Genomic DNA, 15,231 nt, shown 5'->3' on the forward strand with positions numbered 1-15,231 from the left:
ACATAGTTGACATTTTTGCTGTTTTCAGGCCTAAAATCAACATGGCCACCTATAACCAAACACCACATGACATTTTTACAGAATTATTCTTCTAAATATTATATATATAACTGAGTAAAATTGAAATTGAAAGTTATTTATAAAGATATTGTAGTAAACCTGTTGACATGCCATAAATCCGCACTTGACTCACACACTACTTTATATTAAATAACTCAGAAAGTCTTGGAGTCTGGCCAGTCTTTTCTTCAGGAGGAAATGACATCATATGGAGCAGGTCATGTGATCTGGAATTAACACACTTCCTCCAGAGGTGTTTTTGTAATGGGGAACTTATTTGAAAGTCATACAATTTGTTATTTTCCATATAAAATTTGATATATAGCCAAAAAAGAAATATTTGTCATGATTATCTCAACTTAATAAAAAGAACACAATCAAAACTATTTTGAATCAGCTCATTTTATTATTGTTTAGCTAATTAGAAGGTGGTTGTTATTAAATTGGGATGGCTATTTAGTTGACATTTTAGTGATATCCAGTCATTTTTCATTAATAAGTGATTGTTTCCATAATAAATAATTATGGAATTTGTAAAGACATGATCATAATGAACATAAAAAACTCTTTTTTTTAACTTCTAATAAAAATGTACGCAAGATATATCCCATGGAATTCAAAACTCCCTCAATTATATATCGACCCAGGCCATTGTGTGCATTTGTGCAATCTGGTGGTAATTAAACACATAAATCTGACACTTTAGGTAACATCTGCACCAGTTTGCAACATATTTCCAATCACAGTGTTTGCAGTAATTCAAATGTTGTGTATGTATGTGGATGCATGTTATTTTGGGTCTATCTTTCTGATTTTTCATAATCTGAACAAAGACAGTTGACACATATTCCACTTTAGAGGAAAAGATTGCTGTATTTGGGGCATATTTAACCATCGTGTGGCTACAACTTGCAATATACTTTTATTACGGTTACAGTGAAGTTCTAAATGAGTGAATGCAGTATGTCACTTTCTATCATTTTGTCCTGTTTATATGAGGAAGGGCTGCAATACGGTTCAACACCAGGGGAATCTGCAGCCTCCAGAATGAAGACAACTGTCCAGAAAACTGCTAATCAGGAGAGGATTTTTATAAGGACAGTTAGAAAACGAAAACACAGGATCACGTGACTCCGCCTGTGTTTCCCGCCTGTATTCATAATGACTTATTTAGTCCCCGGAAACAGCGGCGGAGTGACAGCTCTGTCTGGGGAAACTTCCACTCCAGGCTGCGTGAACATCCACTGTCTGTGTTTCCGAAGAAGCAGACACCTTTATTCCAGTTAAATCTGATGCTGCTGGCCTGACTGCAGCCTGCGGTGGATTCCGGAGGCAGATTTTCAGCCTTGAAGGAGCTCCAGCCAGTTTCCTGCTCGGATCCCGAGTGGCCCAAAAAAAGTGAGCAGTCTGCCGCGGTCGTCTGCTCATCATTCAGAAGCTGTGCCGTCTGGAAGAGACAGGTAGATACTGACACTGCTGCAAATACCAGCCCTGATGTAACCCCTCTGCTACTATTGTTGCTGTAACCAGTGGATTTCCATCTTTTCGTGGCAATGGGAGTGATTTCCTGCAGAGAGCTGCTAACTGAGCCTGAATGCGTGTCAGAATAAGCAGCCAAGATGCAGATTTTTTTTATTTTAATCCAACCAGTATTCGGAACTACTACTAGTGTGATTAGCAGCAACTGGAGATAAAAACGAGTCCCCGTGTCTTTCTGGTGAAGTCTAATCAGTTCCAAGGCAGTTAGCCATCTGTTGTGGGTGCTTCAGGGCCTGTGGACTTCATAGTTCAGTCTCAGAATGAGGCTGTTTTGTTTCTGAACTTCATCTCCAATTGTGTTCATCTGCATGCTTCAGTGTGCACAGTTTGACACCAGAAGGCCTGAAATCGCAGCTTGGAACCTGTTTATTCTAGTATTATATCAGACAGCACATCCAGTATGGAAGACACTCATCAACCAATGTCTAGCTTATATTAATAAAGTGGAAAGTGAAACCTCTACTGCACCAACATTTTTGAAACTCTCTGAACTTAAAGTAGCTTTTGAGTATTTTTCGCTTTCGTTTGTCTTCACTGTTGGCTTATTTTTCACTGAAATATAAAATCCTGTATCTCTATAAAATCAGAGCAGCCATGACTAGAAGTAGAGAGGACTCAGAAATGTCTTATGTGCAGCGTGACACACTTAAAATGCCATAAATCACAGAAAATTATTTATTGTTCAAAATTTTGAACATCCTGCAATCAACATTTACAACTTTGTCCTCCAGTTGTTCACAGGTGTTACCAATACTGGGAAAAAAATGGTGCCTCTACATACTATTTGATTTTTAATGATTTATATTTTGTAGTTTGTTTCCATACCTCTTGTCTGCTCTGTGTTAACACAGTTCAACCAAAAAGTCCATGAATTTTTCTCACATACCTGTTGGTCACAACTCGGTCATGAATGACTTCATCGGTGCACCAAGGACAACAGGGTTTTTTGGACTTCACAGAATTCTTTCGTGTAAACTGTTCATTTTTTGGCAAATTTTTGAATGAGACATGACTCAGTCATTTTGTCACAATTTTAAGCTTTGATTCAGTTTTCCTGGCCAAACTGCACGTCACACACGATTAGTTCAAGCACTGTGGCATATTAACATAACGTTGAAACCCATTTTGAGGGTAGATTTGCAGTTCATGAGGCGTAAATAATTTATATCCATAGATTCTGCATTTTAGTAGATATGAACACATTGGATTTGTTGGGTTTTTCAGTAACTTAATATTGATGACGTCCTTTAATGTCTTGCTTTGTCCACAACCCAAAGATATTCAGTTTACAGTCGTAGTGGAAAGAAACCACACCATATTAGACTTTCAAAAGCTGAAATCTGAATATTGAGATGTTTATTCATTAAAAAGAGGGATTAATGGCTTATCCAAATAGCCGGTGATTGATTTAATAGTTGACAGCTAATCAATTAGTTGTTGCAGCTCTCAGTCAAAGTGTGTTACTGATAAAAACACTTGTTCTAAGGAAAGCGTTGTTCTTGTCTGTAAATGTGTCAAGACACAATATGAAGTAAAATCAAAACCAGTAATATTTGTACTCATGTCCCAGATACAGGTGGCTGTCGGCACATATAGCCAATGTGTTGTCTTTTTGAATTAATCTCTTTTTAAAAACCCTAAAACTGTGTTACAGTACGATCCAAAACAACTCGCTGTTGTTGAGGTTGCTGTGCTATACATCATTTTTGGACAATGGACACGAGGAAGAATGAATTTGCCATTGTATAACTGGAACATCCTCTCAGTGATTAAATGGAGTTTGGGGAAAATCAAACTTATTTGACTCCTGCATAGTCGGTCACAGTTGCCACGTTGTGACATGGATTGTTTTCATTGTCAGCTTTCATGTGTAATGAGTCTAGAGGTCCAGCAGGTGGCAGTGTCGCCTCACTGTGAGAAACTCCTAAACCTGGCACTGGTGCAAGGAATGCGTCCACTTGTTTTTCTGAGTGTCTGAATTCATTTGGCACTTGTGTAGCAGTGGGAAAGTTATGCACATCCAAAAGTGCATCTTGTTTTTTTGTGCATACACACAGAATTAAAGTACAATATGTCCTCAACAACAGGCTCATTATTGCCTTTTTTAAAAATCTTAAAACAACATTAACGTTACAGATATATACATTTTTAAAGGCTTATTATGAAAGCAAGACTGATCCTTTTGATAACTTAAAGGCTGAAACACTCTAGATGACGAGTTAATGAACTGTTGAGCTGCAAAACAAATAACTAACCAGCAACTATTTAAATAATTGTTAATTTTCGTGATTTAGCAACAAAACAGATCTGTATTTCTATTAAAATGTATTTACTGTGATATTTTATCTTTTTAAAGGAAATGTCTGTGCATTTTGGGAGAATGATTAGAAAAAATAGTAAATATTTGTTCTTGATTGACTTTTCCATTGTTTTCTGGCAGTTTGTAGACTGAACAATTATTTGACTAATTGAAAATTTTACACTTTAGATGATCTTATCCCCTTGTCTTACAGAGTTTATGCTGACAGTTGATTGGGTCTTAATTTAGGCCCAGAGCGTCTTCAGAGGATAAGAGTCATTACTTTGCCATTGATCCACTGGGCAATTGTAGCTTCTCCACCACCCACCTTCCTCCCCGTGTGAGCAAACAATATACGAACACAAATTAGGACTCGCTGCTTTGTGTCAATTGAGGGTCCAACAAAGATGCTACACAGAGTGATATGCCATTAGTGAGCAGGTGGGGAGGGAGAACACGGAGCTGTTGCCTCTCCAGCTAAGTAATGAAGAGGTTACCATGGCGATCGTGGCTGCCGGTCGCCGTCCCTGCATCAGGGGGCAGCAGAGATCAAAGCCGGCCATCCTTGACTCTGCTGTAAGTGGAGGGTTAAATGGCGGGGCTGCAGGGGAAAAGCCTCATTAAACTTAACCAAATCTCCTTTAAGACGCAGCCGAGGCGTCGCTCTGAGGCACCGCGTCCACGTTTCAACCACTCAGCTCCGCAGATAGACGTTAAACTGAAGGAAGGTGCTGGTTGGGCTGAGGCGGAGCCAAAGAAATTAAACATACCTCAGCTTCACTTTAAACATCTGGCTGAAACCAAACCTGAGGAGACTGAATGAAGTCTCACATGGAAGTAGAAATGGTTGCACTAGAGCTTTTCATTTTGCTTTTCTGTTTTCCCACCAAGCAGTAAATGTCGAAGGGATGCTCCTTTTGCCTCATCAGCCACGTCTTTGTTGCTTTTTCAAGTTTTTTGCACTCTTTTTGGTTGGTGTTTGGCCTTTTGGTCTCGGCCTCCATCGTATTAAAAGGATTATCAATCAGCCTGATGTTTTTTTTTGTGGGTGTGTTAATGGCGATCACCGAGGTGCTGCCGGTATTGTCCCTAATTAGATAACTGTAACCCTCATAGGAGCAGCTTCACTCCTGGTGGTCCGCCACTCGGACATGCTGGGCTCAGAGTTTTGGACCGGGGAGAGCTGCGAGAACAAGTGGTGTGAAAAGGCCGAGGGAAGGAGGGGGAGCTCTCAAATCCTTTTTAAGCCTTTTGTCATTTATACAGGGATTTAATTGACATTAAAGAATAATAACAGCATCTGTGGCACATTTAGGCCTTTATGAGACAGAAAAAGCTAATGTTTAAAACACTTAGGGGAGTTTGTTGCCATAAAAAATGACTTTGTGCACCTGTTAGAGCCAAACTAGTGATGGATCTTAAATTAAAATAGCAATCTGAAACAATGGATTTAGCAAAATACAAAAGCTGCAGTTCAGGATACAGGATAAGATGTGGCTAAGAAATGACAGTATATTTATGCAGATTGTGTACTCCATTGATCAGTCTGTGCTACATGGTTCAGAAATGCACTCTGTGGTTTGACTGACACGAGAAAAGTCTCATTTAATAGCCGCATTATGTATATTTTGCGGTGTTTCTGATTTAAAATGTCTGTGGTTTTACAAATTCATGCCAAAATCACATCTCAGATGCTCCGTCATGTTTTAAATCTCTTCCACAGTGAAGTCATGACTAAAGCAGGACTTTTAAAGCTGTATTGCAAATCAAATCACAATTAGTTGCTTTCCCCAAATTGTTCAGCTTTATCACCTGTGCATTTTTTTTCTAATTTGTAACATTTCTTTTTTTTAAACACCACTATGTTAATTTGTTGAGGTTCAGGTTTACTGTAGCTGTTTATGTCCATTACTTTTCCTCTGCAAGTGCAACTTTAGAGGGTTGCGATCCCGCTGATCAGTTGTGTGCCGCTACACAGCACCATCTGTGTGAAACCTTAATAACCGGGCTGCTGATTTATTGCCTGTACTCAGCAGTGTCTTTTTGAGAGGAGTCCAGACAAAAGCTGAGACCCTCGGCTTCCTGCTGCTTTTAATAGTTCTTTAGGATGTGCAGGAGGAAAAAAAACTGTAGTAATGTGGGGGCTTCAGGCTTTAAGGAGGCAAAGTGAAAGAAGATTTAGAATGAAAGCAGCTTGACAGAATGTGAGATTTGACGTAGTTGTCTACAAATTCAGTTTTTAAAAGCCCAAATTGATACCAGTTTTAAGCTCAGCAGTGATGAATTTTCTATTTAAATGTTAATATGGAGAAAAATGAATCTTTTGAAGCATGATCTGTGTTGATCCATCACTCTCTGTGTTAAATGTTGATATATTTTGCCATGTTGTTGCTTTGTCAGCCTGCAGAGACGCCGCCTGTCCTCTCCTGTCCCCTCCGGAGGGCGATAAGGTGCTTCTGGAGAAAAGCTCGTCTTATCTCCCCTCTGCCCCCTCAAACAGTCGTGTTTTATGGGTTGTAGCTCTTTTGTTTCCTTGTTCGCCGCCTCTCCCTGATCACTCGCACTCATTCCTCATGGAAGTTGTTTGAAGACCTAGAATAGCTTTAGAAGAGAAGCCCTCCTCCTCCTCCTCTCTCTCTCCTCTCCTTCTTCTTCCACTCCTCTGCTTGCTCCCTCTTTATTGAATCCCGCCTCCGTATCATTTATCTCCTCACCCCCGCCTCCCCGTCTCTCTCGGTTTGTGGGGGCCGTTAGGGGGCATCCTCTTTTCTCTCCCAGCTGGGTTTGTTGACACACAGTCAATCTACGGTTCTCTTTCACCTCTGCCACCCCCACTTTAAACTCTCATCCCCCACCTCTTGGCTCTACCCTCCGCTTCGCCTGAACAGTAAAGCTGCCACAGCTGTGGACTGTATTAGCATAGCTGCTGAGAAGCGGGGGGGGTGCGCTAAATATATTGCAGCCATTACCTTTTGTTCAACAGTTGACAGTTTTAAAACATTTTGGCTTCTCTCTGTGCAAAGTGACCGAAGAGAAAAGGATTCCACCATGATTTCAATGTAACAGCTTTTTAAATATGGGACACAGAAGATGGAGAGGAGAGCAAATGAAAAGCAAATCACTGAAAGCATGTCCATGTCTAATCTAGAAAAAAGTGGGGATAAAAAGAAATGTCTAGTAAAATAAACAAATGATTGGTTTGCATTCTGCACTGTTAAGGAAATAAAAAGTGTCTTCTTGTCTTGCATTCCAGCATTAATTTGACAAATTTCCCTTTAAGCTTATAGCACAGAGAAAAATGTACAACAAAATTAAAAGACAACTCTTGTGGTGCAAAGTACAAATAAGATAAATAGATAAAAGTATAAATATATATACAAAAGGAGCCGATAAGACAGTGAGAAGAACAAGCATGACAACAGCAGAGATAAATATCTCATAATAAAGCTAATATATAGCTTGAGAACCATCATCAGTGTTTTATCTTGATTGAGTGATTTTATTTTCTCGTCCTGCTGCCAGCAGGCGTTGGAATGAACAGGTCCAGGTCCAGCTTTGATAAAAAAGCCGCCCAGCCTCCAGTCACCAGGTTAACTCGCAGCTCCCAGGTCAGACACAGCAGCCCTGCAGAGCCTCACGACTCTGGACTGGGACCGTATGGGAAACAACGGAGGAAGCAAACGGACTCCGCTCTGGCTCAGAACCTCAGCCAGATGAGTGTGAGCAGACAGGAGATTCTACCTACCAGGTGAAGAGACTTATACTAGATGATGATTAGAAAAAAAAAACTGCAAATAAAACGTACATCTCACCATAAATGCTCATATAAATGCACATTTGTAGACATGCATTTGAAAGCTTTAGACACCAAAACCTGTTAGTTTAGATTTTTCAATTAACTTGATATGAAATGCAGTAAACAGAAAACTGTAAATCAGTATTATTTGGTGTGACTTTTTATTTATTTTTTGGCGGTTATTCTTGGCAAGTTATATCCTTGTGAGCTTTCCACTGTTCTTGTACAGTTAAGCCGCCTTTTCTTTTTTGTCTCCTGTCTTAGAACCCCAGAGTGACTCCTTGATGATGAGATTAACCATCTGTTTTCTTCTTGTCACTGAAGATGGTTCTTTTTGACTCTGTTTAGGCTCATTGTCATGCCGCAAAATGAGTTTCCAACCAGTCCCACACCTCCCTGATTGTACTGCATGATGGATAGGAATCATCTAAAGCACCTAAACTGTTTAATATTCAGTTATTTTATCTTGGATATGGCTTCAGGTTGCTCATAGTGGAGAAAAGAAGCAATACAATAAAGTGTTTGTGTGTTTTTCTCCAGTAAAGGAAAGATGTCCAAAGGCAGCAGGGATTCTGTGCAGGCGGGTCGGTCCTCCGGCTCCACATCTGATCCATCTTCAGTTCCTGTCAAGCCTTTGTCCCGCGGCGGTCTGGCCTCTGTGGCTCGGCTGGTGAAGCTGGGCCGCTGTAAGAACGTGGTGGTGGTGGCCGGAGCAGGAATCAGCACCGCCAGCGGCATCCCAGACTTCAGGTTGGTGGTTTGGCCTCATTTCTCTTAGCTTTTTTAGAACCACAGAGCTGTAAAGTGCTTCTAGAAACTGAAACCTGCTCACTTCTGTTTGACTGAGACTCATATTAATGTCCAAAATAAATATCTGCACTTTCACACTTTCAGGACTCCAGGAACTGGTCTTTATGCTAACCTGGAGAAGTACAACATCCCGTATCCAGAGGCCATTTTCAACATCGACTACTTCTCCAACGACCCACAGCCGTTCTTCTCCTTGGCCAAAGCTCTGTATCCCGGCAGCCACCGTCCAAACTACATCCACTACTTCATCCGCATGCTTCACCACAAAAGCCTGCTGCTGCGAATGTACACCCAGAACATCGACGGACTGGAGAAAGGTAAGAGCCACAAACAATCCTGAGCTGGTATGGAATAGATACCCCTCACCTCTTTTTAAAGTTTATTTAAACATAATAGCATACATTAATAACCATCAATATGACAGAAATATGGAATTGTCAATGTTTTACATTAAAAGAAACACATCCTACATGCTCATTCAGGAGGATACGGCATAAATATTGTTTCAAAGCAAACCAAATCTGGGCAGACTTTTAAAAAAACAACTTTTTATGCAACTTTTATTTCCATTAATGCTAATGCTTTCTGAAAACCAACCTACAAAGACTTGAAAGACTGAGCTGTCTTCATTTTATGTCAGTTATCAAACACTGCAGCAGTAGAGTCAGGTGCTAAAACCTGTTGTTGAAGGATGGAAGAACATCAGGGCTCTCAGAGTTCGCTTTAAGTCAGCTGCTGTTTTTATCGTTAGCTGCCTAATGAATTACAGAATATGGATAGGATGTCCACAACCTAGAAAATATGGGTATATATGGAAATGTTTGTTTGTACAGTGTCCTTGAGTGTCAAGAAAGGCACCTTCAAATAAAATTTATTATTATTATTATTATTATTATTATTATTATTATTATTATTATTATTATTATTATTATTATTATTATTATACTGGATGTTTGCAAAGTAGAGCTGCTGCAATTAGTCCATCAATGGATTAATCAATGGACAGTAAATGATTTTGTGACTATTTTGATAATTGAATAATCAATTAAGTTGTTTTGGAAGAAAATGACGAACGTTTGAGTCTGTAAAATGTTAGAATGTGAGGCTAATGTGACGAGAAACTGATCAGCTTTGGGATTTGGACTGTTAGGATGGAAAAAAACAAAACAAGTGAAGACATCATGTTGAGTTGTGAGAAACTGTAGTTGACATTTTTCACAGTTTTATCGATAATCCGTCACTCCATAATGATGTTTTTTGCAGCTCTAATGCAAAGTTTTACGTAAAATTGACACGACTTATCACAGTTATTTCACTGTTGTCTGACTCTCAGCTCTAACCATGTGAGTTTATTTCCTAGAATGGATTGCCATGTTTGCTCTTAATGTCCATGATAACATTTAAAAACCTCCTCTGCAGTGTGTGGCATCCCAGATGACAAACTTGTGGAAGCTCATGGAAGTTTTGCCACAGCTTCCTGTCACCTTTGCTACACTTCGTACCCGGCTGAGGAGGCTAAGGTATGTCCAGCTGTCGTCTGAAAGCAGTCAGTCATAACCCAGTGATTCCCTGCATTTAATGCCACAGTAATATTCTGTTTGTTTCACAGTACGCCATAATGAACGACAACGTCCCCATCTGCACATTCTGTGCTGCAACAGTCAAACCTGATGTGGTGTTTTTTGGAGAGGACCTCCCTCAGAAGTACTTCCTCCACACTGAAGACTTCCCAAAAGCAGACCTGCTGATCATTATGGGCACGTCTTTACAGGTAAGCGAAGGCATTTTTAATACGCCACAATGTAAATGAACTGGATGTAATCTGGAGCTCAGTGGAATCTAAACAGAAGTTTGTGGTTTCAGATCGAGCCTTTTGCCAGCCTGGTGAACACAGTCCGCTCCACTGTTCCTCGTCTCCTCCTGAACCGACACGCTGTGGGTCCCTTTGAGAAGGTCCCACTACGGAGAGGAGACCACATGGAGCTGGGCGACCTGGAGGACACGGTCCGGAGGTTCGCCGAAATGCTCGGCTGGAACGGCGAGATCGAAGAGCTGATGAGGAGTCAGGAAACACTGGTGGGTTCTAATGTAAGACACTACGCCAGGGGTCACCAACCTTTTTGAACCCGAGAGCTACTTCAAGGGTACAAAGGGCACCTTGTTTGATACAAACTTCCTCAATAGCAAACTTGCGCCATCATCTTTAAACAATAATAATAATGAAAATAATATGTAAAAAGACTGTATGATCACATTTATGTTAATTATTCCTTACAATAATTATTAACAACGATTTCCACAACAATGATGGTAGGAAACACACACACACACACACACACACACACACACACACACACGTATATATGGAAATCTGTTCCAATATTTAAAAGTCAGAGGTATCCCATCTCTGAAACTTTGGTAAATATCTTTCTTGGCAGTTTTGTATGAATCAGCATATTTGCAGCATTTTGTTCAAAATCACACCAGTTACATTTCTGTGCAAATTGTCACTTCTAACATTTTTAGGAAATCATTAACTGTCATCAAATCATGCTTCATTTGTACAAACTACCACCCTTGTAACATTTTTGAACAATTTGTGAACTCTGTCCCATGTTTGTAAAAATTATCAGTTATGTAAGAAAAAAAAATCAACTCTTTCACATTTTGAAATGAATCCTATCACATTAGTACTAATCACCAGCATTTTTCACCAGCATTGCAACATTTTTAACAGATCATAACAACAAATCATTACATGTTTTCAACTAATTATTTTTCACATTTTTGTGTAATGGCACATTGTTTTGAACGACAACATATATTACCTCTTTCTTTGTCTGTAAATGTGTGTTAGTGGGAAGCCTGGCATTGCAGAGCTTATCATGTCTTACCTTTACCTTGTAGCTCACAGTTCAGATGGTTCAGTTTCCCAGTGATGTCTGTTAAAAATGCAAGGGCAAGAATCCACTCAGTGTCCTCAAGCAGCAAGGTGTCTTCCTGTTTGGATTGCATGAACTCTTTGATTTCGGCCAACAGTGACAAAAAACGCTGCAAAACTGGTCCCTGCTGATCCATGGGGTTTCTGTGTGCAGTAACAGGTCACCATGTTCAGCTGACAGCTCCTCCAGCAGCACCTTCAATGTCCTGGTTGTTTGGCTTTGGAGCCATTTATGATCTTCACGACACGAGTCATCACATGATCAAATCCTGCCACTTTTGTACATACATATGTCCTGCTGGTGAATGATGCAGTGGTAATGTAGGAATGTTGGGAAGTCTGGATCACCTCTGCATCGTACAATGAAGCCTGCATGCTGACCCGTCATGGAGGAGCCCCATCTGTCGTCACTGAAACAAGCTTTTCTAATGGTACATTTTACTCCACGAAGAAACTTTTCGCCGCGTAGCAGATGCCAAAGCTGCCTTTAAGTCCCGGCTTTTCCTGTCCGTAGTGCGCATACAGTCTATGTGCTAGCAGGTGGCTAGTTAGCATAGAAGCTTTGTGGTGGCTAAAGTAGCGTCTCTCCACATTGTGCCGCTTTGCCGACGCAATATTCGCCCCGCAAATAGGACACATTTATCTTTCACTGTCGTGAAAAAGAACTCTTCCTCCCAGTCATCGTGAAAATAGTGTTTTCTCTTTCACTTCTCTGTCATGTTTTGGGGCTAAAGACCACATCTAGCTTCCCAAAGTGTCTGCGCCCGGACGCTTCAGCAGAGTGACGTGGTGGTTTGACATGCGCAGTGAACTTTGACTCGGACAAGGTCAAAGTTCATTTACACCGAAGATATTTTTGTTTTTAAAAAAAATTATAATAAATGTTGTAATTTAAAATCTGCATTAATGTAAGTAGTTTTGATTTTAAAAGGACAGCAACTATAATTTTTTTATAAGGAATTTCATGGTGACTAGTGGTTTTTTCAGAATGTGTTGCGGGCAACTCACATGGTCTCTGCAGGCAACCAGGCGCCCGCGGGCACCGTGTTGGCTACCCCTGCACTACGCCTTTAAAAAGCTGCCGCACATTATTTCCATTTGTAGTCGGGTTATTTATTAAACAACTGGTACTTTTGTTGAATCAAAAGGGAACATAGAAGCAGAAATAAAAGCTCTGGTGATATTCAGACCAAAGTAGCTACATCTGGAATGTATTTTAAAACACCTTTGCTGTCTGCAGAGCATCCCAGCGTCACAGAGCAGAGCAGCATCGGAGCCTCAAGGCAGGACGGAGACATCCAGGTCCAGACCAGGAGCAGCTGGCAGCGGCAGCGAGGAGACGGACTCAGAAACAGACAGCAAAAGCTCTGCTTCCTCCAACTGATGCTGGTTCAGGATGTTTCCTCTCTAGTTCACACTAAGACTGTTCTGTAAACGATGCACACTTTGGATCTCCTATCAGGTTACTGTAAGAGTCGGAGCACGTGATGTTTATGTTATGTTTATATGTACAAATCAAAAAGTTTATCAAGTTCAACAAAACATCCGTTATGAACGCTAGTAAATGTTGGAGCCCTGTAACAAAATGTAAATGTTTCTTCAGGTGTTTTTTTTAATGTTGGAGTTTCAGAATCTTGTTAATGTTTTCTATCAGCACAACACTGTATTTTAAACAATATTTAATAAAGGTATCATGTAATTTCCAGCTTTTCTTTACTTTCTAAGGTTCATATGTCAAATAAAACAATTATTCTTATTCTCTGGTTTAATCACTTTTCAACAGACGTCTCAGGGCATAAAATAAGTGTGATGCTATTTAAAGTATCTAAGAGAGAGTATATTCTTTCAAGATAAGTGAACCGTATGCAGTCTGAATGCATTCGATGGTGACTGAAGGAGCATGAAAAGTCAAAGAAATTTATTATAAAATAAGTAGAGAAACACAACAAATGGCTACTGAATGAATGTTTATGAACATTTTGTGAATCATGCTGTGGTATTTGCACAAAACTTGTTGCTCTGATCAGAACTGAAGCCGTTTTGGCAGCTTACGTGGCCCAGCACCTTATCAAACTACCTGAATATTTATAATCTGACTTTTCAAGGGTCTCTACCAAAAAAACAAACAGAAAAACTGAGTGGTCAAAGGAAATTTAAGAAAGTGACTCAAAGTCTTTTGTGCTCATCTAAAACCAGGTATTGCACTTGTCTGAACTAAGTGTCTGCTTAAGATTATTCCATTAATAATGACACATTCTCTGGTTAAAGCATTTTTTTTGATTGTAATCAGCAATTAAATTACACTTTTCTCTTTACAATAAATGTATCAATAACCCAAAGCAGGATTTCAGTGGGGAGCCAAGTTGTGAAGTCGTGTGTGACGATACAGCTGACTTCCAAACAACTCTTAAATTAAACTGTACCAACACAAAGAAAAAATATTACTTTATACATACACTAAACATGTGGACTCATATAAAATCAGCAACATTTTCAATCTAGAAAAAAACAAAATCACATTTCTTGATTTAACATGCAGATTAGGCAAAATTAATATGGATTAGAAAACCATCGATGCAGTTTACACATTTCATTGTCAGGAGGCTGAAACAATCTGTTTACTGTCATCCACCACAGGAACATGTTGCATTTAAGGTCTTCATAGAAAGAAACTCTGTTCTTTGTTCAAAACACCAAAATGGGCCAAACAAGCCCTGAATTCAGAAAGTTTCCTTGGCGACTAACTGGTGTGCAACATTCATTTAAATGACACAACCAAATATAAACAGACTGTGAGCTGCAGGTTTAATCTATCCACACTGACTTTTTCTAATTACAAATCAATCTTGTGCTCCAGTCTGGACAGGCCTCGTGACTTTAAGAAGAAGCTTGACTGTTGACAGTGTTTACTATGATTTGATGCTTACATTTGTGTGTATAATGTGCACTTCATCTAGCGATACAAAGAGAAACAAAAAAATTGTGAAAAAAAAACACAAGCAAAGGAATGATCATTCAGAGTCAATAACACCTGAAACAAACCATGACAACAGCGTTTCCGGTGAGAAACACATGATCCAGCAAAAATTATATTATTACCTCTATTTTCACAAGTTAGGGAGCGGCAAAGTAAATGATGTAACCATGAAGGCCTCCAATGCATTATGATGCCTCGGGGGCATCTTCCTGCCACACGTTAACTCCACTTCCACTGTGGAGAAAGTCTCACGGCCATGACATGCCGTCCACAGTCTCCTGTAAAATGCTCAGCTGTGTCCCACTGCAGGACTGGATCATCTGAGGTTCCACTTCGACTAAATATATCCCAAGAGTCTAATTTCAGTAAGATTTCTTCCTTTACCTGTTTCTTTAGGAGCCCATTCTATACCAGAACCACTTGCACATTAATCAACTGTCCAATGGCACTTTTAAGTCTTTGTCTGCTCATTAAATTGTAAAGCATCAGTTCATCATGTTATATTTATCAGACTTTGTATTTGCATTTAAGTGATCCTGAGTCAGTATCCTTCAAACTAAAAGCACACAATTAATTATCCTACAGGGTGTAATTCATAGATATCTGGCATAAACACTTGCACATAAATACAAGTCATATGATATATGTATATATATATATATGTTACAGAAATTACAGATATCCCCCCCATCAAACTGGCATTAAATCTTTCTCTATACAGCGGATCAAACATTTCCATGCTTCTAGACTTTCTGTAGCATATTCTGATCCAGCAGGGGTAACAGAAAACCTTATTTCTTCTCTAAAGG

At 39.7% G+C, this 15,231-nt stretch overlaps 1 protein-coding gene across 3 annotated transcripts; it reads left to right on the forward strand.

The window, feature by feature from the left end:
* Window positions 1-1,228: 1,228 nt before the first annotated feature.
* Window positions 1,229-13,201, forward strand: si:dkey-103i16.6 (SIRT1 domain-containing protein). 3 transcript variants are annotated; one of them, XM_035942096.2, is made up of 8 exons: window positions 1,229-1,520; window positions 7,421-7,646; window positions 8,235-8,444; window positions 8,589-8,821; window positions 9,924-10,024; window positions 10,114-10,275; window positions 10,368-10,592; window positions 12,686-13,201. In XM_035942096.2, exons 2-8 carry the CDS (start codon window positions 7,432-7,434, stop codon window positions 12,827-12,829), a joined length of 1,290 nt encoding a protein of 429 aa, XP_035797989.1. In that variant the 5' UTR covers window positions 1,229-1,520; window positions 7,421-7,431; the 3' UTR covers window positions 12,830-13,201. The 3 variants fall into 3 exon arrangements, with proteins under 3 accessions (XP_035797989.1, XP_035797990.1, XP_023152170.1); XM_035942097.2 differs by having other exon boundaries at window positions 7,424-7,646; XM_023296402.3 differs by having other exon boundaries at window positions 1,231-1,520; window positions 10,368-10,580.
* Window positions 13,202-15,231: the final 2,030 nt, after the last annotated feature.

This window comes from Amphiprion ocellaris, chromosome 3, assembly GCF_022539595.1.
Source record: "Amphiprion ocellaris isolate individual 3 ecotype Okinawa chromosome 3, ASM2253959v1, whole genome shotgun sequence".
NCBI classification, from domain to species: Eukaryota; Metazoa; Chordata; class Actinopteri; family Pomacentridae; genus Amphiprion; species Amphiprion ocellaris.

What these genes read in the sequence shown, in the direction of transcription:
- si:dkey-103i16.6 (XM_035942096.2), top strand. Translation starts at nt 7,432, where the DNA reads ATGAACAGGTCCAGGTCCAGCTTTGATAAAAAAGCCGCCCAGCCTCCA. An exon ending in CAGGAGATTCTACCTACCAG is followed by an intron (nt 7,647 to 8,234) that starts GTGAAGAGACTT and finishes GTTTTTCTCCAG; the next exon opens with TAAAGGAAAGATGTCCAAAG. An exon ending in ACCCGGCTGAGGAGGCTAAG is followed by an intron (nt 10,025 to 10,113) that starts GTATGTCCAGCT and finishes TTTGTTTCACAG; the next exon opens with TACGCCATAATGAACGACAA.